The 26,099-nt window shown below is 40.2% G+C and overlaps 3 protein-coding genes across 4 annotated transcripts; 1 reads left to right on the forward strand and 2 right to left on the reverse strand.

Moving 5' to 3' along the window:
* Positions 1-954: 954 nt before the first annotated feature.
* Positions 955-9,560, reverse strand: zdhhc20b (zinc finger DHHC-type palmitoyltransferase 20b). Of its 2 annotated transcripts, XM_035942714.2 has the most exons (15): positions 9,413-9,560; positions 8,956-9,111; positions 7,592-7,618; positions 7,094-7,188; positions 6,854-6,974; positions 6,691-6,760; positions 6,517-6,549; positions 5,865-5,985; positions 5,278-5,313; positions 4,900-5,032; positions 4,543-4,669; positions 3,585-3,674; positions 1,593-1,705; positions 1,459-1,506; positions 955-1,274 (listed from the first exon to the last, which is right to left on the reverse strand). In XM_035942714.2, exons 2-14 carry the CDS (start codon positions 9,071-9,073, stop codon positions 1,463-1,465), a joined length of 1,128 nt encoding a protein of 375 aa, XP_035798607.1. In that variant the 5' UTR covers positions 9,074-9,111; positions 9,413-9,560; the 3' UTR covers positions 955-1,274; positions 1,459-1,462. The 2 variants fall into 2 exon arrangements, with proteins under 2 accessions (XP_035798607.1, XP_035798608.1); XM_035942715.2 differs by lacking the exon at positions 5,278-5,313.
* Positions 9,489-10,620, forward strand: LOC111587702 (arylamine N-acetyltransferase 2-like). The gene has a single exon (XM_023297780.3). It carries the CDS (start codon positions 9,489-9,491, stop codon positions 10,350-10,352), a length of 864 nt encoding a protein of 287 aa, XP_023153548.1. The 3' UTR covers positions 10,353-10,620.
* Positions 10,578-26,060, reverse strand: marchf6 (E3 ubiquitin-protein ligase MARCHF6). Its single transcript, XM_023297776.3, has 25 exons — positions 25,740-26,060; positions 24,597-24,696; positions 22,530-22,603; positions 22,156-22,299; positions 21,455-21,527; positions 21,124-21,292; positions 20,049-20,238; positions 19,347-19,408; positions 19,206-19,238; positions 19,018-19,069; positions 18,789-18,847; positions 18,607-18,687; positions 18,362-18,430; positions 17,878-17,952; positions 16,568-16,702; positions 16,184-16,404; positions 15,675-15,812; positions 15,353-15,575; positions 13,402-13,471; positions 13,010-13,191; positions 12,523-12,657; positions 12,317-12,406; positions 11,875-12,007; positions 11,468-11,603; positions 10,578-11,133 (listed from the first exon to the last, which is right to left on the reverse strand). The coding sequence occupies exons 1-25, from the start codon at positions 25,756-25,758 to the stop codon at positions 11,046-11,048; spliced, it is 2,751 nt and encodes a 916-aa protein (XP_023153544.1). The 5' UTR covers positions 25,759-26,060; the 3' UTR covers positions 10,578-11,045.
* Between the last annotated feature and the right edge of the window lie 39 nt (positions 26,061-26,099).

Here is a 26,099-nt window from a genome sequence, read left to right on the forward strand (position 1 = left end):
GTTAAGATAAAGCTAAGATGCTGTAAACACTTCAGGTTCGGAGGTGAGAGCTCCTGACAAGCCAGCCCTTATTTGGCAATGAGTGTTGGTATCTTAGTAAAGGTTGAAAGCACTGAGCTGTAGAAAAACAAGCTGGAACACATTGCGGGCTAAGAATCACTGGTCAGACTCCAAAAGATCAGGTAGTGAAGGACGCTGCACATTGCATGAAATACATCTCCCAGGTTAAACGGTGCATTTATAAACAACAGGTTTGAACACAAGTTGGCCACAAAAACACGTAAAGCTGATACTTTTAGTCTCCGTTAGTCATTAAAAAAAGGAAAAATATGACTGCCACTTTAACTGTTATACACATTCTCTCTCTCACACATACACAATACACCATGAATCACATGATCATCCAACATCCATCATACCTGGGATGCTTTTTGGACATGATAAAAAAAAGCAGCACATTTTTTTGATGGACATTGATAATCTACAAAGTGCAAATGCGCCATCTTGTGCTCTGAAATCCAAAATGCCACTCCAAATCCAGCCAGTCTTCCCTTTTGTGCACTGGCGCAGTCCACTGAACCATGCAGTAGAGTCCAGGTTTTGGTGGGAAACATCCATCTCAAAAGGTGCGGATCATAAATGCGTTCCAACATTATTAGTTAAAAATAAGACACACAAAAAAACGGTCACACAGGTAAACTGATTCATCCATCTCCACAGCAAGTACTGCCTTTCTGAAAACACGAGAGAGGAAATGTTCAAAACAAATATACTGCTCTGCTCCAGCTTGTCCCACACTCTTCACTGCAGCTTTGTGCCTGTAAATAAAGTCTTGGTTCACCCGGGAAGCGTTTGGCACAAAAAGTTGTCTCATTAAACACCAAAAGTAGCTCTGATTCCCTCCAGGATTCTTAGATTTTCTTCATCAATAAATGCTCGATTTGTGAGAGAGAGAAAAAAAAAACAGCACAAAGAAATAGGTATATAGCTGAATGTGTGGCTGTTAGCGTGTGTGTATGCATTGGTGAGCCTGGGAACAAGCTTGTATCACATGTCTTCTGGGAGTAGGTGTGAGATGTGCTTATGAGACTGCATGCAAAAATGCCAACACTATAAATGCATTGCTGTGCTGTGACGGGCAAATTGACTGCATTTCCATAGTTACTCTGAATGGGTCTGTGGGGATGTGGTTCCACTGAGGGATTGTTGCCATGGTGATGAGCTAAACGGTTGTGTTGCTTAAGGCATCATATTAGATGACTGAGGTGTTTCTCCTGTAGCAGAGAGGAAACAAAACAAGGGTAAGTGAGAAAACTGCTGTTGATTACATACAAAACATGCATAACTAAACTATAAAGTACTTCCATGTGATAACTCTGCACACAAAAATATGATTTTTACATGGAACATATAGCCAGAGCTGTACAGGCTGAGTGAGAGGTGGATGATTTTGCTTACCTGGTTAAGACTCACTCTCCATGGAGATTGTAATGGTTTCACTTTCAGCTGTGAAGCCGAACACAAAATGCAAAAAGTTGAGTTTTTAATGGAAATTCTCTCGGTAAAATGTTATCACTGATGCTGGGGCTCACCTGATTTGAGAGTGTTATTAGCCAGATGGTCTCCGGTGTTGTTGGCATGCTGCTCGTTGCTCAGGAGGCGATTCTGGGATTCGCTGAGCGGGCTCACAGGGACATCGGCAGAACTGCAGAACGAGCTGGTATTAGTACCATTTCCAAAGCAGAAAATCTTTTCAGAGACTTGTGTCAAGTGCAGTGACTCAATCCTAAGGCCTGAGCAGTAAAACCTCATACTTAACCCACGTCACAGCTGTGGTGACTGAGTGTGTGAGATTCTAAGGGCTTGAACAGGGTTTCGGCAGATATCAACCAGTCAAATTTAATGCCTTTTAATGCCATTTTAATGCTAGATTGTAAACATTTTAATGCCACGACTGTGAACTCAACAAATTACAGGGGTTTGTTTTTTTTTGCAAAAGATGATTTTTAAATGAAAACTGTCCCTACGTTTCACTATTTCTGAATCCGGAAACCACCCCTGACCACCCACGGGCTGCAGTCATTCTCTGGAATCCACGTTTTCTAGGCATTTTTGCTGGAATTTGCGTTTCCCCATTTCACAGCTGTCCTCCACCTGGTCCAGCCTGCCAGCCACTTTAACCCTCCTGCTGTCTTCATTTACGGACACCAAAAAATATTGTATTCTCGTCTGAAAAAAATCCAAAAATTCAGCAAAAAAATTCCCCAAATTTCTGAAAATTTGCAAAACAATTAGGAAGAAAATTCCAACAATGCCTTAAAAGTTTTCCTTAGAAGTTTTACTTTTTAAAAATCCCCCAAATTTGGCAAGAAAGTTCTTGTAAATATTTTCAAAAAACTAGTAAAAATCTTCCAAAAAAATCCTAAATATATCAAAAGTGAGTAGATATATATCAGAAAAAACTTTTAATATTTTCTTTAAGAACATTCACATAAAAATCAACCAAAATCCAGCGAAATTCGCTGGATTTTGGTTGATTTTTTATGTGAATGTTCCTAAGAAACATTTTTTTTAGCATTTCTTTTTTCCACCAACAAACGTTAAAAAAATTCTCAAAAATGTTGAAAATGTGGATATCAGATGTTTCACTATGAAAAAATATTTTTTTTCCACATTTTATAACTTTAAAACAGGTCAATTTGACTCGCAGGACAACACGGGGGTTAAAAACATGCAGTTTTTGGCAATTGTACCCAACCGGCTGGAACAATTATCGCAATGGTTCGGCATGTTTACGCAGATGCACATATCTGACGAATCGCGGTCTATAATTATATATTATTACTGTCAAATATTTTCTTGAAAACTGCAGAAAGAATTTTTAATGCCACTGAGAATCAAATGTAATGATTTTTAATGCCATTTAAGGCCTTCATTTTCACAAAATCAACTTAATGATTATTAATGCTTTTTAATGCCCTGCAGAAACCCTGTTGAAATGGTATAAAAAGGAGGAAAAGGACACAGTATTGTGACGGCACACTGCATTCACTTGAGTTTGGATTTATATTATGATAAACTGATTAGTTATGAATCCTTAGATGTAAGTTTTAATCCTTAGACAGTGTTAATCCTTAGACAGTGTTTATGCATTGTAGCAAACTACCAAATGCCATGAATATATGTAGCCTGAATCCCATGCAAAAAGTTTACATTTTCAAACAATTCTACAAACATGCAATAAAAAACCACAACAGTGAGGTTCTAGATGTTGTCACTTGCATATAAACTTCCTAGCACATTTCTTCCATACACTATCCATGCTTGGTTTGTGTACATTTTGTGGGGCAAAGGACATCCATGTTTACACAACTACAATGTCTCTATGAACCATGAGAAAGTCCCTCAAGAAAGTGGCTCTGGGAAAGGACGCATAATATCATTGAGAAGCCCTTGTGCACTTGACGATTTGACAGTGGGACAGCCCCCTAATCTGTCACACACTTAACAAGACAGTGCCTCCAAGCCCATGAGTGTAAAGACTGGGATTTCACTATGTCTTTTGTTACACCATGATTGATCACCTTTTATTTGGCTCTGGATGCAGAGTCACCGTGGCCTGCTCTGCATCAACGTTGACCAGCCGAGTGGGGAACGTCAGGCCGTCTCCCTGGCTGTAGAAAACAAAGAGGAAACTACAGATTAGGTGCAGTCAGCCTGCAAGGAAACAAACTGCAGTCAGGGGGTGCTTTTCATTATGCTAACGTATGCTTCCCTATATCCTCTTGTAAGCTAGAAATCATCTGTTTATAAGACACATATTATACATATATTTTTTAATACTTGTTTTTATAAAGCTGTTTGTTGTTGTTTGTTATACTGTGTTGTTTTTTAAAAGTGCCAACAAAGTTTCGTTGTAGAATTGCAGTGACAATAAATATCCTTGATCCTCTGCTATTATGGAGCATCTTCCAGGTACTTTAATGCACCTCAAGAAGAAGAGGAGAAAGGAGACTTCGGGAGGAGCTTTAGAGATAAGAAGCACAGCTTTATATTATGTGGAAGTCTTTTATCAAGTGATGTGACATGTAAATGCCACATCTCGTGGGTGTCGGTTTAATTTAACAGGTGATACAGCATATCAGAAGTAACTGGCATTGTTTAAGACTGACACTGTGGAGCAAATTACTTCTCAATTTGCACCTCACATCTCTCTTTCACATTGTCACTTGGAGGGGCTAAGATGTGAGGAAGAGATGTGAGTAAAGGAAGTGAGTAGACACATTAGAATGAGGAACAGCGCCCAGCTAAAGTTTATCACAGGACTCGTAACAAAAGTAAACCGATGTTTAAAGCAGATCCATAATTGACAGCTACTACTTTAGCATGAAAACATCCATTTCAGATTTTTTTCTTTTATTTTAAGCACATTACCAAATTCTGTGCTCGCAATTCAACAACAGATGGCACCGACAGGAACTCAATTCAAAACTTAGCTTGAACGTAGTATTGATGCCTCTATTGTGCATTCGTCTCTTTTACCTGGTGAAGACGGGCAGCAGCCAGTACTTCTTCTGGTCACCGAAGACCTGAGCAATATTCTTCCGGAAACCCAGAGAAAAGCCATTCTTATCAGAGCCTGTTCTAAAGACTGGTGCTCTGAACGCCTCTGCAGGAAGGCAAGCAACATGGACAGAAATGACAAATAAAAGGGTATTAAACAAACACCAAGGCAAAATTCAACTTCCATTTAATGAGAATGCAACAGAGATTTATTATGTGTTAGTAGAAGTCTAGCAGTTAGTGCTAGACACATTTAAATACATACAGATAAACCTGTTCACAGTTGGAGCTGCTTAAATGCAAGAAACATCTGTTGAATGTGTGTGTTTTTGTTACCTATAGTAGACCTGTTCTTCCCTACAAGCCACAGGTGGTAGCTAAAGAGGGACAAAATACTGATGCAGAACATGGCCGCCACAAAAAAAAGAAACAAGACATGGAATTTGGCGTGAGTGTCTGGCAGCTCATTCTGGGGAAGAGACGGGAGAAGAGGAGAGCGAGACAGGAATCAATAACAAATTCACACTGAGGATATTTATGGAAAGGAAGAGCAATTTGAGAGAGTGGGTAAAAAAAAAAGAAAAAGGCAGAGGAACAGAGAAATAAGAAGAGTCTTATGTGAATCACATCACTGCATGCAGATCACGACATGAACCATGGCAATGATGGTGAAGCACTGCAACACCAAAAGGCTTCAGAGGATGGCTGGGTTACCTTTGGGCAGTTCTCTGCCGATTTCCTCCGGCAAAGCTTTAGTACAAACAGAAACGAGACTGGTTAGCAACACCAGGAGAGAACAGGCGGGAGGGGAGGGGAAGCACTTAGAAATCAGGAGACAAATACAAGTCAAGGCCAAGTTGGGTAAAAGGGGGGTTAGGAGGAAAGAAAGAAGAGTGGGTGAATGAGTAAACTGTGCCCAGAATGGAAAGAACAAAGGGATGAAAGAGGAAGAGATGAGAGGAAATCGACGTGGAGCGGCCACAAGAGTGACTGATGCTTCTGATGTGGAGAGGGAGATGGAAAAAAGAGAGATCGGAGAACAATGAGCTAGTGTGCGAGAACTGGGGATAACAGAAAGGGAAACAGAGAGGGGTCAGAGGGTGAAGGGTGAGAGAGGACAGAGAAAACAGAGGAGCAGCACAGCGCAGCACAGGAGAGGAGAGGTCAGCACCATGCACAACCAACTCAAGGGATGCTCTTCCTGGCTTTGACATGCAACCGAATCTGCATCTGCATCACACAGACACACATTCACTAGATGCTGAGGGTAAGCAAGTGGACGCCTGTGCATCGTTACTCACTGTCCAGAACTTTATGAAATACTGTAGAACTGTGGCAGCAATGAACAAACAGTACAGCAGCGAGTAGGCCAGGAAGAGGATGAAGAACTTGTAATTGGAGAATCCTACACAGTTGTTCACCCTGCGGATACACAAAGGTCACATTTTGACATCATGCCCTTGGAGAGGAAATCTTATCAAGCTCAGCTTTACAAAAGGTGGAGGCTTTGTGTAACTGTTAATGTTCAAACAGAAAGCTCTGGTGCCTTTAAGACTCATGCAGTCAAAAATTACAAACACCCCAAGATCCATTAGCAATTTTGAACATTTTCTGAACCGTTTTGGCAACATACATACTTGTTATACGAATAAACATTTTGCCAACAGTGGAGAAACAAATTCAAATCCAGTATTTTTTATACAATATCAAGTTTTTAAACCAGTTTCGAAGACATTAAATGAGTCCAATGAGTATCAGTCCAGAATGCAGTTTGCTCTTAGCTGACTTTTTCATGCCTCACTTCAAAGTATGAGGAACAGCTGACCAGATCTGACCTTTATACTCAGGTGTAAACATTAAACACCTTGATGGATCTGGAGCAAATGTGCTTGGCATAAAGTCTGAATCATCCTGACTCAGACTATGTAAAAGCAAAACGTAGGTCATACATACCAGGGACAGTGATGGTCCATCTTTAGTACACACCTGCCATAATAAGCAAATAAACAGAAAATAAAACATTAAAAATCTATGAGTCAAGATCAACACTATTTTAAAATGTGAGTACCAAGAGGAAGAGAAAGAGAAATTCTCTCAGTTAGTGTTCAGTCGATATGCTTCTCTTACATGTCACATGCTGAGCAGTGATGACATCGGTCCGGCTTGATCACTTGACAGCGGTCACAGTAACGGATTGCTGGATCATGGCAACATAACAGTATGTCATTACTGAACAGCTTAAACATAGAGACAAATTCATTCTCATTTACATTCTGTGACACAATCGTACCTCCAGCTCCTGTTCGGGTGTACAGAGGCAGGCTGGTGGCTGCTCTCCACAGGATCTCCTGCTGGGACTCTGGCCTCTCTTCCTTCTCATAACGCTCCTTCTCAGCCTTGGGCAGGCAAAACTTAGGAGAAAAGGGCAGCACAGACTTTTTAGCATACGTACAAGGATCATTTTATCGCAGTAGGGGATTATAGACATGCAGACGTTGTGGGCTTGCTTTGGAGAACTGGGTTGCTGTACCTCTTTGGAGGGGTTGGCAGGCTTGGTGAATATGGTCTTCCAGTAAGACCATACAAACATGATGAAAGAGAGGTGGAAGAAGATCAGGTAGACAACTGAAGGGAGGAAAACTGAGCATCAGGATCAACAAGATATGCCGTTTGATATGTGCACTGACTTTGAACACAAGCCTACAGCCAAGTTATTACAAGGGAATGCCACTGCTACTTGAGATGTGGGCTAGAAGAGCAAACTGTACATCTACATGGTTAATTAATGAGAGGAAAGCTAATTGCTAATGTCGAATGAGGATGAGCTGCTGGGCTTCGAGGAAGCCAGCCTCAGCACTTTGAGAGAAAAAAATATTTCCTGTGCCAGCCTTTTTTTAGCCAAGTCTACAGAGCACATTTCAACAGACCTCAGAGAGATTATCCCAATAAGTGGCAACTGGCTCGGTTCGGTAAACTTCCATTCAAAACAAGTGAAATAAACATTGTTTTGATCCTGGAAGACACTTACTCTGCTCTCCTATACTCGTGATGGTGACTGCAAGAGAAAAAAAAAACAGAAAATACACGTTAGACTGTCAAGTAGACTGTTAATTATAGAGGCATATAAATGAGCAGTTAGGAACCCAGCTGAGCAGGGAAAAGTGAGCATTGTGTAATTTATCCATATTGCATTTGCTACAAATCTTACTTAACAAAATAACAATGCAGTACTATAACTCTGAATCCATGTTTCCCACACTGAGGGTTAGATACCCCCATGTAGCCCAAAAATAACTGATAGATCAAAAGACTGCTATAGGGATAATGTACATTCCTGTAACTGAAACTATAACTTATATTTCTAAACTTTCCCACACGGTGCATTCACTGTTCTGCTGCTACTGACTGTATCAGCAGACAGAGACTGTCCAATCAAATTTTAGTTATTTTGAGCTCTTTAATGGCTTGTTGTTCTCTGTTTTAAAAGCCATTTATGAATATCATACTGAAATATTGGTACAGTATGGATGAAAAGTGGTCAAATTTTTTTTGCATTTTAACATGTACAGCTCCAAAATTCATCTGCTGAGAAAAAGGGGAACTTTCAGTGACACTTTTGCTCAAATTACTTTTGCAAAATATTGCTGACTTTCATCTAAAACTCATTCAGATGAGGAAATCTGCTAAATAAAAGTCACTTCTCGTAAGTCAGGAGCACACCCAGGCCATATAATGTATAAGACTGGGATCACACAGATATTATATTGATCTAGTCTAAGTTTCATCGTTATGTATGTGTATATAAGTGCACACTACAAGACATAGCATTAGACCTTGACAACAGATCCTGTGGGTGTAAATCTGTGATGTTATTAAAGTTTAAAAACTACTAAAGCACATAAGCTTTACATCATTTACAATTCATTTCATCGGGTATTTTCTTCAATTTACCTACAATATTACAGCAATATCTGTCATCAGTCCACAAGCCGCAACTCTTCACATGCGCCAAGCTAATTACCGGTCCCGGTAGTGTGTTTGGAAGAAAAGTATTTTCCTGGCCAGCCAGCCAAATACCGTTTAGTTAGCGTTTTAATTCTCCATTCAGACTCTATTCAGCTCGACACAAAACCACAGAGACGAGACGGGCAGCTCCATTAACAGCACGGTGAAAGTTTTCCTTCGGCCAAAAACATAAAATAAGGCGACCCAAAGCGACGAGATAATTAGCTGTATCTACATTTAGAAAGGCTTGCCAACACCATTGTTGAGCTGCAGTCCATTTACTTCCTTGCTGGCCAGCTGTGTGTTTGTGTGGACAGCGGCACAATGAAAACACCGGCGTTAAACGGCTTTCAACAGGCAACACACGGCAGCAGGAGGGACACTTACATATACAAAGCTCCACCACGTAGGCGTAATACGACCAGCAGACGACCAGGGCGATAAAAATCACAGGTATCCATGCTAAGCCCCGTTGACAGCATCTCAGTACGTGTGTGGGCGCCATCTTTCTCCCTCTGCTGGGGAAAAGGGAGTGTCCACGGCCTGACGTCACGGAGCAAAATGAGACAGGAAGAGGTCTGAACATCTGAGAACTAATGTTTCTATCGGCAGTTTGAGTAAAAAAAAAAAAAAAAAAGGCAGTTAAAATCAACTCGGCAGCCACTTTTGCGCTATAAAAGTCAACAGTGTAACTTAATTTTGTACTATTGATGCGAATTTAAAATAGTTACTGGCTTATTTGCGCTTAACTTGATACCTGCCGTTATTTTATTGACGTAATTAGCGATAGAGGGGTGTACTTTGAACGCAACATTCAACTGCAGGAAGCAAATTAAAAACTAACCGGTCAGTCAACGTGGGGCTTGTTTAATAGTAGTTTATCCAAACTTTGTGGTTGAAAGTGAAAGTAGACTGCCAAAATGACTTCTGTAGACATGGACGTGGGGAAGTACTTGTCTCGCATCGGGTTAACGGCCCCCGGTGAGCCCGACCTGGAGCTGCTGCGGTCGGTTCACACCCGTCAGCTGCTGTCGGTGCCGTTTGAGGACCTCACGGTTCACAGCGGCGGAAGAGTCCAGCTCGACCTCCCGCTTCTCTACGACAAGATCGTGAACCAGCGCCGAGGTGGTTTCTGCTATGAGAACAACTCCATGTTCTCCTGGCTGCTCACCAAACTCGGCTTCAACTTGTGTCTGCTGTCCGGGCAGGTGAAGAACTCGATCACGGATTGCTACGGGCCCCCGTTCGACCATCTGATCATCATGGTGACTCTGGAGGGCCGCCGGTGGCTGTGCGACGTCGGGTTCGGGAGCGCGGGGTTCACTGTCCCGCTTTCATTGGACACCGAAGACCCTCAGGAGCAGGGCCACCGGGTGTACCGCATCAGAGAAGCCGCGGGGACGCGCTTTCTGGAGTGGCAAAAGGAAGAAAACAAGGGTGCAGATGGAGACTGGGTAGAGATCTACAAGTTCACCCTTGAACCTCGGCGTCTGGAGGACTTTACCGAGATGTGTAATTACCACCAAACCTCTCCCTCTTCCATCTTCTTCTGCAAGTCCCTCTGCACCATTTTAAAACCAGGTGGAAGGCTCACTTACATTGGCCGCAAGCTTAATACCATCACATTCCCAACTGAGGCAACTGGAGGCGTGGTAGAAACCACAACCAGAGAGCTCAAAGATGAGGAGATCCCTGGTATTCTAGCAGAGAAATTTGGAATTGTACTTCAATCTCCTCTAATACCAAAGGATGAGGCAATCACTCCACCCCCGGTTATGTATTGATCATGCTTCCATGTGGGATATCTTTCTAACTTGTATGTCTCTATAGTACAATTTTCAAGCAGCTGTTGATTCATACTTGTAATACAAAGGGATTTTAAATGAATTCTTATCGCTCAGGAACATTATTCTGTACACAGTTGAGGGCAATCTAACCTTGATCTTTGCCCTAATTGTTGAGCAATAATCAAACAATGACTGTCTTAAGAACACATGCAACAATAAAGATAAACTGTCATTTTGATTTAATAAATTATACATACACTTTTAAGATGTACAATGGTCATTGCATTAATCCACATCTGTCCTTTTTTTTTTAAAGACAAAGTCTGCGTTCAAAATATTTACACATGTACAATTATCAGGCAGCACTTTACAAAGCAAGGCATGGATGACAATACAGATGTCGAGCTTTAAATCAAACCTTTAACCCTCCTGCCTACTCCGTTTGTTTTGTTTGAGGGGATTAATCTGCTGTCCCATGATTATGATACATTTTTCTGTCCCGTGTTTGATGGGCATGAAAGGAAACTGAACAACATCCATTAAATCCACCAAGATCCACAGGAGATTCAAAAAAAGGATTACAGTCCAAGGACTGAGTTGAAAATCAAAAAGGATGGGGGGGGGGGAGGATTGGACAGGCCGTACGCAGGGTAAAAGGTGCAAAAATGTGGCAACATGTGACACAAAAATTTACTCTGCGACAGGGTTAGGGGGAGGGACTGAGCTTCCTCTGCCAGCTTTTCGTTCGTAGTTGACAAGCCTCTGGCCAACCAGGTACCTGCAAGAACAGAGATTATTACAGTATTATTTCTTTAAGTGCTATCGTTGTCAGACTTTCCTGTACTGACATGACCTTTGTTTTTACTGTTATTGCTACAGCCAACATGCAGCCAATTTATGATCTTGCAATCAAAAATTACTTTATGAAAAAGGCATGCTACATAAACCAGAACTATCTGACAAGCATAGAAAAAGTTCAAACCAGATGTTTAACTTAAATTTATATAAATGGGAAACTGACTTTCTAAACACCACCCTGATTGTTATACACATTCAAAAAAAGCCCATTTATTATCAACAAACTGCTAAAAACTATGCAAAAATATCCTTACTTGTCATTCTTGATGTGTTCATAAAGGCGTTTAAACTGTCGAATTTGGAAGGAAAGGATGCCGATAAGAGAAACCACCATCAAGAGGAATGGGTAGATTCTCCTCTGCATTAGGATCTCCATCTCTGGAGTAACTCCTGAAAAAGCAATGTATAACTTTATGACATTACATACCGCTTCAGCTATAGTCCCATTACCTGAAACAGTGTAAAAAGTAAAACAATAAGGAAAAAGCAATACTTTGGAGACACTTCTGTTATGTGAAGTAGCAGCTAAACTGAAAAAAACAAACATTGACAGTATAAATTTAATGGAAGCTATGCAGGTTCTTTATTCGTCTTCTTTTGCCACAGATTGTAATTTATATTGTGAGTGTAATGCTTCATCTGCATGTGCTCAGATACTGACCTACAGCAGGCACCACCCCGGCGGCGATCACGTATGGCACACACAGGGACAACAGCAGGACTGAGATAACAGGAGCTGCCAGTTTACGGATGATGAACTGGAGATCAATGTTGCGAATTCCGTTTGCATAAACCTAAGATGGGAGTTTACAGATATTATGCCACTTGGAAATTGTTGTCCTTTTCCGTGCTTTAAGCAGGTCAAAATGCAAAGTGAGCAAAACCCCCACCCCCTAAAAAACAGCAAAAATAAACATGGCAGGGATCTACTGTTAAGCTCAAAGCCATCAGAGCAGAGAGATTTCTTAGTGACATGGGAGCTTTAATCCCAATTTTATACCAAGGGCACAGACTAACCACTCCAATGCACTATATAGATATCAACTGTTTAAAATCTAGTCTTTATGAAAAAGTTTGTGTCGAATATCTGTTTAAAAACCCACCTGCTCAATAACAGTCTTCAGCCACCACTGAGGACCCATGAGAGTGATGGCAGCAATAATTTTGGCATGGAGCACTCCAAGAGCCCAATCCTGCAGATAAGATCAAGGGATGAACATCAAACTTCTTACTGACTCGCTGTACTTAACAAGCTGCTGCTGGCAAACCAGTGACAGAATGACAGAAACAGGAATGCACACAATCATACCTGCCAGGGATAGAAGAGGGGTGTTTGGTCCAGGGGTACCCTGAGAGGAGCCACAATGACCAGTTCAAACAGCAGGCCCAGTAACAGTGGAATAACTCCAGCAACCAGCAAAGCCACAACAAGGGTCTTCAGGATCTACACAATTGCAGATACACAATTAACACGATTAATTATGACAGTTCAGTTTAAAAGAACAAGCATGGGAGTTGTTGGAACATGGTAGGGTTATTTCACTTGTATATAAAAAAGATAAAATGCTGCAGCACTGGTAGGGTTGATAACAATGTTGAGATATTTCTTCTAGTCAGTTGCTGGCAAATTTAAGGTATCACCTAATGAGCTGTAATAGGTATCCAACCAGTTAACATTGTATTTAGGTCCAACATTAGACAGTATAATGGCTGGGAAGAGAGCAGCTAATTAGCACAAACCTGTGCTGCCCAGTTTAGATATTTGCCAACAACTAAGGCTCCTCATTTATTCTCACCATCAGAGTCCACTCCTGGACTTTGCGCATGATAACAGTGCGTCCCTGCGGCATCCAGGCCATCAGAACGGTGACTCCGCGGATAGACAGCCAGCAGACATACAGACCGCATGCTGCTGTATACAGCTCGTGGATTTTGGAATTTCCTGTCCAGAAGGACATCAGCCAGCGGCCAGTGAATACTGAAACACAGGTGAAAAAACAAATGAACACACTATTTCCAACTCTGTAGTGGTTGCAGAGGGAGTAAATTAACATTTTAACTGGAAACTGAATAGCATAGATGTGTATATATACAGAGAGAGAGGGAGACACTCATTTTAATTATAGTTTGGGTGTGGGTTCACAGAGTGAAAAATGATGTGGTTCAGCTGTACGCCTCCACGTCTCACCTGGTAGGGTTAAGCACACCAGACTGGCCACTAGCAGAGTGATGCACATGAAGGCTATCAGCAACACAATCTGGGAAAAAATGACACAGGATAGAATAAAAGCTTTAAAATGGGACATTGTATAACAAACCTCTATTCTCTGTACTGTTGAAACTATATACCAGAGGTGTCAATCTCATTTTAGTTCAGGGGCCACATGCAGCCCAACATGATCTCCAGTGGGCCGCAACAGTAAAATCTGAAAAAAATAACCGATAAATAAGGACAAGTACTAATTTTTCCCTTTGAGTGCAAAAAAGTATGTTCTGAAAATATTCACATTTCAAGAATTAAGGAAACAAGACACAAACCGTCAAAAGCGAGAAACAAATGACAAAAAATGAGACAAAAAAATGAGACAAAAAGTTACAAATCAAAAAAAAAAATGGTCCAATGACAAAAAGGAGACAAAAAATTACACAAACGACACAAACGAGACAAAAAATGACAAAAGCGAGAAATAAAAAAAACAGACAAACAAGACAAAAAAAACACAAAACGACTAAAATGATATGCAAAACAATGAATAAAGCAAAACACAAAATGACAAAAAGACAAAAAACACAAGTGAGACAAAAAGGAAACGCAAAACAAAAACGAGAAACAAAACCACAAAAATATGAGACAACTGACAAAAGTCAGCCGAAAAAGACAAAAACCGACAAAAGTAAGACAAAATGTTACAAAAATGAGACACAAAATGACAAAAGAACAATGAACAATCTAGTATTTTACTTTCTGATCAAAACATTTGTCATGGTCTAGAAAATATTTTAAATTTATAGTTTTACTAATTTACAATTTGCAGTTAATGTCTTCTCTGGAATTTTTACACTTTGAGGGCCAGATTGGACCCTCTGGAGGGCCAATTTTGGCCCACGGGCCGCATGTTTGACACCCCTAGTATATACTATAAAATTGTATTTCATAGACTTAAAGTGTAAGACTATTATAACAGGCTTGCAGAGATTAAGGTCGCAAACATGAAAGAGGAGGAGTGCAATGACTGAGAGTTAAGTTGTAGGGGCTCAGATTCACAGTAAGTGGTACCTAGGGCGTTGGCACATTTCTAAATTTGACTCAAACCACAAATAATAGATGGCTCAGTATGTCTCTTTTCAAAAGACTTGTGCTGTGTATAAAAATAGCTACATCTGTTTTATAATGATTTGATGTTCACATCAACACTGATCTAAATCCGTGTGTTATCACTTAAAGAGTACAGTTTCTCCGCAACTCTTTTTATCCCTACTGCCTGCAACCAATCTCTCTGTAAAGCTTAAGCTATCTATAAATTAAAGGTGTCTTTTTCCAGCAGGCTTGGTAAAATGTACAGCTGATATTGCAGTTGCATGGAAAGCTGAGTGTGCTAGCTATAGCTTTTTCACTGTCTTGCTTGACCTGACCTGGGTGTCTTAGATATATTTTATGACTGTGGCGTTTTGCAGGCTACAGTCACTCACTACACTTATAATAATTTTAGAAAACAGAGACTTTGTGTAATTCCAAGGCCCCAGGAATGCAGCTCAGTTGTGAATCAATTCTGGGGTGGTCATTACAAACGCCTGCTGGCCTAAAATGTATTTTTCCCCCATACACATCTAGTGGGAAAAGAGTAGCTATCAAAATAATAAATACATTTTTTTGAGTAATACAAACCCACAAACCCCCTGGAAGGACTGTAGGATATGCATGTTTTCAACTGACTTGGATGGAGAAAACCTATAGTGCAAATGCCCTATAGGTCCAAAAAGACTTACGCCTATGAAAACAAAATGTGTGCTCAGTGAAAAACATGAATAGAAATGACTAGTGTATCATTTATGAACACAGTATCCAGTTCTACTTAATCCATCTATATGCCCATGCTTGAAATTACAGATACACATTCAAAATTAGGTGACTGTCTCACCCTGAATGGGAAGCGAAGAGGTCGGTGGTAGGGCTGGAAACCCACTGGTCCCCCTTGCTGCAGAATGGCCTGATGGGCTGCATGAAGTCCCTCACCAACAGCTGGAGCAGGGTTGTTATTGTTGTTCTGATGTCCATGGGGAGGATTGTTATTATTGTTGTTGTTGACAGGCTGATTAGCATCATTGTCCTCCTGCTCACCAAGGAGGTAGGAGTGGAGATCACTGGAGACAACGAGAAGCAGTCAGTTACAGACAGCCAATATAGGAAATAAATTCGCTGGATGAGCAGGAAAATGTATTGTGTATTCAAATTTGACTTACAGTAAATATCCAGCACTGACTGTCCAGGCTCTGACCAGGCCTTTGAGCCACTGGCGAGTATGTCCCTGTTCAAGTAGAGCCGGAAGCACAACCTGAAGTAATAACAGCTCCAAAGACAGCTCACTGACTGGGGCATCACTGAGGAGAAAGAGGTGAAGAGGGTCAGAAAAAGACAACGGTGTGCACCAGTTTAAGTACCACTTCGTTCCACAAAACAGTGCCTGGTGGTTTACATTTTTGTTCTCGATTTATCTGACAAAATAAGACTTTTGCTTCCTCTTATGTGAAGTTTCATCAAAAGGACAAGTCACAGCAATTCTTCTTTTTTGATCAGTCATTCATGCTGGCAATGCTGTTAGCATTTCCTCTTAAATGCATGCTGTGACAAGATACTGAGTATTCAGCCTGAAAATGTAGTGACTTCTCAGACCACTTCAGAGAAACAGAGCAACAAGTTTTGCACACAATATTAATAAGTGACCTATGGTTTTGTTATGTCTGCTGGTTACCTGTAGAGCATGACATTGTATGGGAGGAAGGTGGGCAGCAGCAGTTTTATCAGCCTGATGGGAAGCCACAGCATGAGCAACACGATTGAGCCAAAGACAACCACAGACAGAATGAATCGCCGCAGGTGTCTGTAGATGGGCAAGTGAATCATCTCCTGCACCGGGTTAAAATCTGGGTCGTTGAGGTTTCTCAGAAACCACAGCACTCCAGGTCTCAGCACCTGATGGAGAAAACAGGTATGAGTAACTGCACAGTGCAGTATATTTATCATAAGAAAATTTTGTTTGCAGCATATGAACTCTGGCCTTGTTCCTCGAAATCACTGCGTTGAAAAAGTCACTTTCATTGTTGTTTCTTTTTTTTTTGTTCTTTTTTTTTTTTACCTCTCTCAGTAGAAGGATGAATGAAGCAAAGTAGAAGACATAGACCATTCCTACAAGCCAGTGCAGGAACATAGTAGTACCAGGTGCTGATTTGAAACTCAATTCTCTGTCTTTAAGTGAGGCATCAAACATCTCCTGCAGGATGAAGAAAGTGAAACAACAGAGATTAAATTTCACTTCAGTGTTTGTCTGAGATGATGCTTCTCAATGCATGCTTTTTGTTACTAAATACACAATAAGTTTCATGACAAAATATGTTATGAGTAACATTTGCACATGGCACAAGCAGTGTAAAATTAGACTGAACTCATTGACTTTCTGCAAGAAAATGTTGAAGGACTGGCGGTTATGGAAGTGCTGTTGGGTTTATGTTTTACCTTTAAATGGAAAATCTGTTTTTGAAGCTGTACATTCACATACGTATTATAGCTTCAAAAGAAAATATTGTGCCACAGCCCACACTGGCATGTCATTATCAAAAGTTTTATTTTGGGAGAACTGTGACATGATTCACAGGTTCCCTTTTGCTGTCGAAGCTGCTTCACCTGTTGGTGAAGGTGGATTGACTTGGGACAGTCTCAGAAAAATGCATCGACTGGCTTGCAATAATGTGGACAACAGCGCAAGCTTAGGTTGTGGCTGAAGGTAGTGAGAGACTAGTGTCACTGTGCTATTATGTGTTAACACATACAAACTCCCTGACACACAAGAGAGAATAAACAAACAGAATGACAGTCACACCGCTGAGGCATATGGTATCCTCTCACTGTTCAGTCATCTAAACCAGTCTGTTCTCTGTTTTTCTATGTGTTAATGAATGCATGAACTGTGTGAGTAACAGCATCTGCTTTTGTCTCTGTGCTGCCCTGCTTAAAGCCCTTCAAAGGTGTTGTGACAGAGCCTCTGCAGGATATGTATCACCACTCTCATTTTAGCAAATTCTATGAAAATTGCACACTATGTAAGTATTTACTGAAATTTTGTAAAGTGACACAGGCAGATTCTGTCACCAATGCTGGAACAGTTCAATAACATTAGCATAAAACATGCACACTATTCGTGGAAATTATTTGCTACTATAAAATATTAGACTGTAAGAAAAACTACATTTGCCAAGAATGACAACTGTATTAACCTTCTTGTTTGCACAATTTCAATAGGGCTCCCAAACCAAACTACTCAACCAATTTAATTAAAAAAGCATACAAGTGTGACGAGTTGGTGTTTTAAAAGACAGACCCGAGATCCATAAACAGAATGATACAGAAATATTTAGGATCAGAGCATGAAGAAGAGCAAGAGAGTCTTACTAAAGAGCAGATGTCAAGCCACCAGCCGCAGATCAGAGGAAAAACACCAATCTCCACAACAACCAGCAAGGACACCTGTAATTGAAGTAGAGACTTCTCTCAGTAAAGGTTTACACAATATGTAAAGAAATCAAACACATAAAAATCTCAATAAAATGTGCTGAAATACAAAACCATTACACTTATTTTCAAATGTTTTGGTAGTTAGAATGAGCAATAGAGTATTTTAAGGTACATCCTTGTAAATGTTAAATTAATGTAAGGACTATTAGATGGATAAAACCATCTCCAGCCTGACATAATTATTTGTGTGTCATACTGTAAGAAAATAATTTTATCCATTCCCTTCTGTGTATATTTGCAAATAAAATCTAATTCAGTATCATAGCCAGGAGGTAATGGAGTGAATACTTGTGTTTGTATTTCCACCAAGGTCAGTGTCTACATGTCTCACACAAAGCAGAAATGCACTTCGAGCAGTTACCTTGACAACAATGTAGCAGACTCCCAGGAGACGCCGGGAGCGCTGGAACCTGACCAGAGCAGCCAGTCCCTATGACAGTCATTAAGGATCAGTACTGCACACACACTCTAATCTGTGCACATCTGACAGCAATAACTTAAAATGCATCTCAGTCTCCATAAACAAAACAGTATCAGACTGTGTTTGGATTAAGCGCTGCTTTTCATGGGTGTACAGGGTATTTATGCTGCTGGGTGAAAGGATACATGACACAGGATGAGCGTCATGGCCAACAGTATGTAGCCCACAATTGTTGTGATCAATCCCTCAAAGTGAGACGCTTGGACCTAAAAAATAGCGCATAAAGTTGTAGTAAGTATATGAAAAGTATAATTCAAGGATTACATCTTTGCATTGTAAAGGTAAGATGACTCAAAATGTTACTTACATATTCCTCAAAGCCAAGACCAACAACAGAGAAGTGTCCAATGTGGTAGGGACAAAATGCTGAATGAAGCAAAGAAGAGAAGACATTTTACCTAGCGCAGTATGAATACCATAGCTATATTTACATGGTAACTAAGACTTTCACGTTTGTGTTTTTGCTGTGACAAAAAGGTCAGGAGTGTACATTTTGTTTTGATGCTTATGATGCATCTTTGTTTCACTCTACTCACCGAAGACCAAGATAAAGAGTGTGTTGAGAGACACTACCCAAAACACATGTTCCTAGGAGACAAAAACACCAGTCTTCACTCAAGTCATCAAGAGGTAAGGTTCAAATTTGTTTTTACATTCCCCTCATATCAGATATCATTACTAACAAAAGGCAAATAACCTGAAACTTACAAACATTAAGACTTACCAAAAATACCAGTGAACCATCCAGGCCAAGCATCTGAAAGGGGAATTGAAATATTTCATGTTTTACTGTGCACAGACATATACCATAAACACCACAGACACAGATTTGTAAATATACAGTGAACAGTAATGGCAGTGTTACCCTTTCCCAGGTGAGTTCCTCTGCTGCTCTGTCCCACTCCAAAGCATTCCAGTTCATGTCATCTACATAGACAGAAACCGACATGAAACACAATGAAGATTATTACATTGGAAGCAGACAGCAATCTGAAAGGCATCAACATAAAATACATAAAAGCGCATCAACTTTGACTTTACTGTCAAAATAAATTTGAGCTCAATCTTCCTGTCAGTTTGTCTGCCTTGCTGTAACAGGCAGTTAACATTACATTATTAATGTTGTTCTGTGAAAATCTGTTAGCTCTGAAGTACACAACATGCTACTGAGAAGCTGTTCCATTGCATTTATTTAGCTGTACCCTCAAGCTAGAATAACGTATAATATATTCACCATTTATTACCCTGCCTACTTGCTTTGCCTGCTGCAAAAGCAGTCCATAAATTATGATAAAACAAAACAAGTAAGTGTGATTTCAGTGCTATTAAGTAGCATTTTGACACACTGTTATGTCACTGTCAAATGAATTGTCATGCTTTGGCAAATAGTCAAACCAAATAGGCCATTGTGGCAAGTATTTGTATGCTGTAATGCCAGTGGTGCTGTTTGCTTTTGGGTCGCTCAATCTTGAGACTTCCACTTCCATAAACCTTGCTGTTTCCATTTGCAAAAACCTGTTCCTTTAACAAGGATCTATTTGAAAAACTATATGGATAAATCTCCAACCTTGTGCTCCATTGTTGGGGTCTGCATCTTCAGCAGCTGCTCCCTCTTCTTCTTCAAGTTCTGGATCCTCACCCTGATCTGGTGGGACATCAGGAGGTTCAGGCTCTGCCTCATTCTGGGCGGGAGGCTCAGCAGGAGCTGGCTGGGCTGCAGGAGGCTCATCAGCTGCTCCTTGACCTGCAGCCTGTGCCTGATATTAAGAGAACACAATGCATGGCCTTAATAAAAGTAATCAACAGCATGAAGACAATGCATGGTAGACTTATATGTTATTATAGGATGTATCTAAATAATGCACACAGTGATATAAAACACTGGGAACTCTCTGTCCACACCATAAATATTTTAATTCTAAAGTGACGATATTTAGTTGAAATACAGTGCACTTTAGTGTTGTTTAGGCAGGTGACACACAGCTCCCAATTTTTGTAACCTGCTGTGCACAGCACATCTGGCACTTGGGCAAGCTGGAGGCATGAGTCTGTAAGCAAGTCTATCTCTAGTCTGTGATCCATCAAAGTGCGAGCGAAGGGATTCCCAGACAGCACAAACTCGTGGAGAGAGATTGCTGCAACAACTGGACGAGAAATGTGCTGCAGGCATGAAGCAGCGCCCCAGGAGGAAACAAACAGGATGCAGTTATGACTGAGATAAGATAGCTTCCCCAGATCGTCAAAGACTGACAGACGAATATGAAAAGGATGTTTGAATTATGTACGTCCTGTACCTCTCATATTGCTATTCCCATGGCGTAAATGATATTTTTCTCAGCGGCGACACCGATCAGTTAGAAGACTGCAGCACTCAAGCATACTTCATTCAAAAGCATTAAATGTTATGGCGCTGTGTTGACACAATGACCAATGTGTCAAACATACTTATGTATGTAGAATAAAATAAATTACTTGAATGAGATGTCTATAAGAGAAAGGCAATACCTGCAAGTACATTTAGACCACGTTTTTCTAAATAAATATTTGCACCACAAGGAAACAAAACAGTTTTGTGTTTGTTAACCGACGCTGACCACATAAACATCTCCTTCTCTAATCTGACAGTTTTGTAAGCAGTGTACCTCATTGGCTTGTCCAGCTGCATTGGGTGGTGGTGGTTGGTGCTGCTCTAACCACTGGGGGGCACCACCATGGACTATCTGTTCTCTGAGCCATACCAGACTTATGAATGCGCACAGGGTGCAAGTCACCACAAAACAACCCTGGAGACAATCTGCAAGCAGGTTCTCTCTGCAGGAACACAAGCATAAAAACATATTAAAATATCCAAAAGCACAAAGAGTATCTGTGACAGATAATACAAGCGAACATGCTGGCTTTATTTTAAACATTACATTTACCATCATTTTCATGTTTTAGCATGCAGTGCTGGAGAATGCTACTAGCACTTACGTAGAGAGCATGTCCAATGGCAGTGTCAAAAGGGAGCTCACAGAGCCGGTAAAAAGACACTTATAGATGCGACCTGGGACAGAAAGACCACATAAATAAATTGGTGTCATTGCACACATCTCAAACAAATTATTAAATAAACCTCAATGTGAAAACTTGCATTTATATATGAGAACTGAATATATCCAGCCAAACTGTTATGCACTCAGTAATGAGAGGGATTTACATACCTAGGAACACACACTGCATTGCTTGTTATGTAATGATATTAAAGCTGCAATTTTCTTAATAATACTTTACCATAAACATAAATCAATATGTAAAGCTTCTGTTTGCCACTTCTTCAATAACTGTAGTATGTGCTCTAATAGCAGGAAATGTCTCAAAGTTTTTCCATACACAGATATTGTCATTTATCTATACTCAGACAAGAATGTAGATGAGGAAAAACATCTTCAGCATCTGCAAATACTGATCAAATGCTTTCAAATCTATCAAATGAGGTGTTCTGATAAAAAAAAAAAACGGCACTAACTATTCATTATTGTTTTTATTAATCAATATGATAGAGATATTACACTTCAAGCTAAACAATTTATACAAGTTCTGCGAGAGGTGTAATCTAACATTTAGGAGGTGATCATTGTGGCCCTGAATGTGATTTATCCTAGCATTTGTATCAGTGAATACTATATACTTACATGCTGTGAGAGGAACCACCCCAAGCCATGCGAAGGCCACCAGCGTGTAATGAAACCAGTAGCGAATGGCCGTGCCCACACTTGTCAGCAGGCCAGCACAAATGTCCTGGATGGGCAGACGTGAGGGCATATCTGGGGAGTAGACTGAAGTGTACAGGCAGAGAGAGTGAACCAGAGGCTTTCAAATAATCTTTTGTGTATGACAGTCTTCTATTTCAGAACTGGCATTAATTCGCATTAGTCAAAATTGTGTGTCAACAAAAACAACAAATGAATACTCACATGCAAAAAGAACTAGCACAAAATAAATAATGGGAAAACTTTAGGTTGTATAGCAATAAAGTGGACGATCCATCAATGCCACTGGGACTTACTTGGTGTGAAAGCAAATCTGTGCTTGCATAATTCACAGTACTCCTTCCTGCTGTGCTTCAGCCATTGGACCAAACTGTGAAGCAAGATTTAAAAGGTAATTAAGGATTCAAAAACATAATATTTTTGTTTTTTTTTTTTAACATGAAAATATTAAGTAAAAAAAATCAGTTTCTCACACAGACTCATCACACTGGCATGTAATGTAATTTTGCATGTGTGCATTTAGTGAAAGATACTAAACAATAGAAAACTGTCATCGATAGCAATCAGTGCAGACACTGGTTTATTCGAATTGCCTGCTTTAAAACTCATACCTATATACCTAATATATTTGCTGTCTGGGTGTGTATAGTAATATTTGGACTATCTAAATGGGGTAATAAATTTCAAATGATTCTATCAGTCCTTAGTTTGGCCAGTTTAAGGATTATGGAATAACTAAATAAATTAAATCAAACTAAATACTCTTACAAAGAAGAAGTCCTGTGTTGCTGACGTAACAATCAGTCTAGAATATAGACTTTGTTAGACTAATTTCTCAAGTTTTGACCCAACATAAACTTTTCATGCATACCTCTGCCATGACTATACAATAGTATGATGTGATGAAGACGTAAGCTCAGCTGTGATTACCTCTCCAGGACCTCTGGACCCCACATACATACATAGTCTGTCAGGATTTGCCATAATTCAGTCATAGTAAAGCCCACACTCTAACAAGTAGCAAAAAAGGCTATTTCTGACCTCATATGTGCTTGTATGTATGTTGACCATAATTACACCATCCCAGCTCATTGTGTCACAGGCCAGAGTGTGGGATTAACAACTAGGTTATGTAAGGGAGTCGATGCACCAGCTGATTCCAACAGCATAACAGCATTAAAGAACTTTGCATTAGCCTTACACAGGCCATGCTTGTAAGTTTCAATTCAGCTTCAACAGTTCACAGTTCCAGCTGTGGCTCCAATGTTGAACAAAGTTTCAGGTTACTTTTTTAAAATGTTGCAATCTCAGGTTAGCTGCAATGTGCATTCATTCCACACAACTATACCATTCAGGCAGAACTGTCTAGATTTCAGTGACCACAGAACAGTCTAGGTCCAGCTTTTGTTTCTGCATGTGCTTCCATCCACCTGACACTCTCGTAACCAGTGACACTCACACACGGGACAGATGAGAACACAACACAATCTCAAAAATACCTGCAGGAACTGGTATTATTTTCACAGTGCAAATACCACACCTAAGGCCTGTAATATGGGATACTACTAAACCTGGCTGTGATTCAGCCTGTCCTGTGTCCCTTTCATGGTTCTTGTGTTACATTAGCTATCAAGTCTCCACTATAGGAATTATCTCAGTACACAATCAATGTTTCGGGTTATCTAATTCTTAGCAAACACTGTGAAGTAACAGAACTTACAGGCTCTTACAGAAAGGAAATTCCAGTTTCCAGATTACCTTGGATTTATCATCAAGTAATAGCATTTGCAGTATACTGTAATAATCTGATTATAACACTCTTTGGACAGCAATCTAATGATCAAAAAACCCATGTAAATGTAAACTCAAGGTATTTTTTTTTAAATGGCTGAGATTAAAATAAGTCAAAGAACACTTTTTTCTTCTTTTTAAATAAATCCAAGTATTCTCTTGGCTATTGTTTTAAATATGTTATACTCATTTGTATTGAACAAGGATAGAAACAACCATGTTGGAAAGATAAACAACAATAAACTGCCTTTTGTCAGTAATAAATTACTCCAACAGTAGACGCAAGGAAATTTCATAATCACTTTTCAATAACTGTGCACCAGAATGCTTGAAAAAGTATCAGACTCATTTTTGGAGAAAATGTGAGCAAAGTTCCTGTTAGCTAAGCCGACAAGTTAGCATGGTGTCCTGAGCGGAATAACTCAGAGCAGTGCCATTTTTAATTTTTTTTTGTACAGGTAAATGTTTAATAAAAATGACAGTTTGGTGTAGGCATGTGAGGAGAAATGTTACTTCACAAGGAAATAAAAATAATAACTGTCAAAAGAGAAGAGCCAGCCAAACACACTTACCATTCCTGGTGGATAAACTTGATACTGCCAGTGCAGACACAGGGGTGGTACAGGGGTTTGTCCAGGGTCCCCTCAGAGCGGCACACACGACAAATATCCGCTGCACACACAAAAAAAGAAGCACAAAAGTGAGTATATGATACCCATTTCCAAAGACAAGCAAAAGGCAGATGGGCAGACAGTGACTGGGGGTGGGTTTTTAATGGAGAGATATATTAAGGAAGAAGGAATGTAGTCAAGAGACATAAAACTGGGGTTGTGCCAAAAAGTGATCATCTGCCAAAAAGTGATTGTGTCTTGTCTGTCTACAGCCGCTTTTATCTGGCTCAAACAGCCGTAACATGTTGATACATATATGTTAATGTCTGCTGTGATAGCAAGTGTGTCTATGTGCAGCGTTTCTTGTAACTGAAAAATTGTGACAAAAAAGGCCTGACATTTCCGATGTTTAAAGGCAATACTGTAGTATGCTCTTGAATGTTAAGTTATATGTGTGTAGTACGTTAAATATTCTTGTTTAAACTGTAATTGACATGATTTACGGTGACTTTTTCATCTAAGCTAAGGGGATTACTGTTTTGCAATTATCCTGTGAGCTGTAATCTCTTTTTGACAAAGAGAAAACTGCATTCCATGAGTTGAAATAGTCCTTCAAAGGTATTTCAAATGATAAGAACAACTGGATTGCATATGATGCAAAAGGAAGGTACAATAATGCAAAAACACGCAGAAAAAAACTCCCATGAATGTCGATCAGTTGTTTTGGCAGACGCTCACTTTTCGGCACACCTTTTTCTAATACTAAGATAGTCAGCATATACGAATTTAAGTGAGTGTTTCGTAAAACTTCAATGACATCACCATTAACTTCTGACCCCTTCTATGCTCTCTCTCTTACGGTGTGGCCCAATGCTGAGCCGCGGCTACATTAAAACAACGTTTAGCAGTCGGTGTCCATCCTTCCCATTCCTGAATTCACCCCTCACGACGATGACAGTCTATATAAAGCTAAGCTATTCGGCTAAGTTAACCATTAGCAGGCCAGCACAGCAGCAGGGTCGGTTCGCAGTGATGTACTTACGAGGCTAACGCTAGCTAGCCACCGATGGGAAAACAAAACAAGAACTTTCTTTTATTATTTACCTTCCTCGGCAGTATCCATGTTGTTCGCTAAGCACAGGTCAACGTTTCTTGCACCTTGTACAGTGAACCCATCCACGACACAGACAGTATCGTTTAGCTAGCTAAGTTAAGCTAGCGAGACGACTGTATCCTTATGGCTTGGATGCATTGGCAATCATAAAATGGTTTCCCCACAGATGAACGCCAAAGCATTTGCTTCTTTGTGTCCTCTCACTCTCAGTCTACGTTCGCCGATACACAAAATGTTTTTATGTCACGGTGTACCGTTTAATATAAGACAATAAACTGGAAAGGCGTTACATCCTCTGTGTTGCTGAAACGACAGTTTGAAGCTGGGAGACAAATGGCTAGCTAAACCCG

The sequence above is a fragment of the Amphiprion ocellaris genome, chromosome 22 (genome assembly GCF_022539595.1).
Source record: "Amphiprion ocellaris isolate individual 3 ecotype Okinawa chromosome 22, ASM2253959v1, whole genome shotgun sequence".
Lineage (NCBI taxonomy): Eukaryota > Metazoa > Chordata > Actinopteri > Pomacentridae > Amphiprion > Amphiprion ocellaris.

Excerpts from the sequence above, each read along its gene's own strand:
- marchf6 (XM_023297776.3), bottom strand. Across the intron at positions 22,300-22,529 it reads CAGATTTGCTTTCACACCAA|TCTACTCCCCAGATATGCCC; the intron begins GTAAGTCCCAGT and ends TGTACACTTCAG. Across the intron at positions 16,405-16,567 it reads TCATCCTTCTACTGAGAGAG|GTGCTGAGACCTGGAGTGCT; the intron begins GTAAAAAAAAAA and ends TTTCTCCATCAG.
- LOC111587702 (XM_023297780.3), top strand. The coding sequence starts at position 9,489 with ATGACTTCTGTAGACATGGACGTGGGGAAGTACTTGTCTCGCATCGGG.
- zdhhc20b (XM_035942714.2), bottom strand. The coding sequence starts at position 9,073 with ATGGCGCCCACACACGTACTGAGATGCTGTCAACGGGGCTTAGCATGG. Across the intron at positions 7,189-7,591 it reads CACGAGTATAGGAGAGCAGA|TTGTCTACCTGATCTTCTTC; the intron begins GTAAGTGTCTTC and ends TCCTCCCTTCAG. Across the intron at positions 5,986-6,516 it reads ATGGACCATCACTGTCCCTG|GGTGAACAACTGTGTAGGAT; the intron begins GTATGTATGACC and ends GTGTATCCGCAG.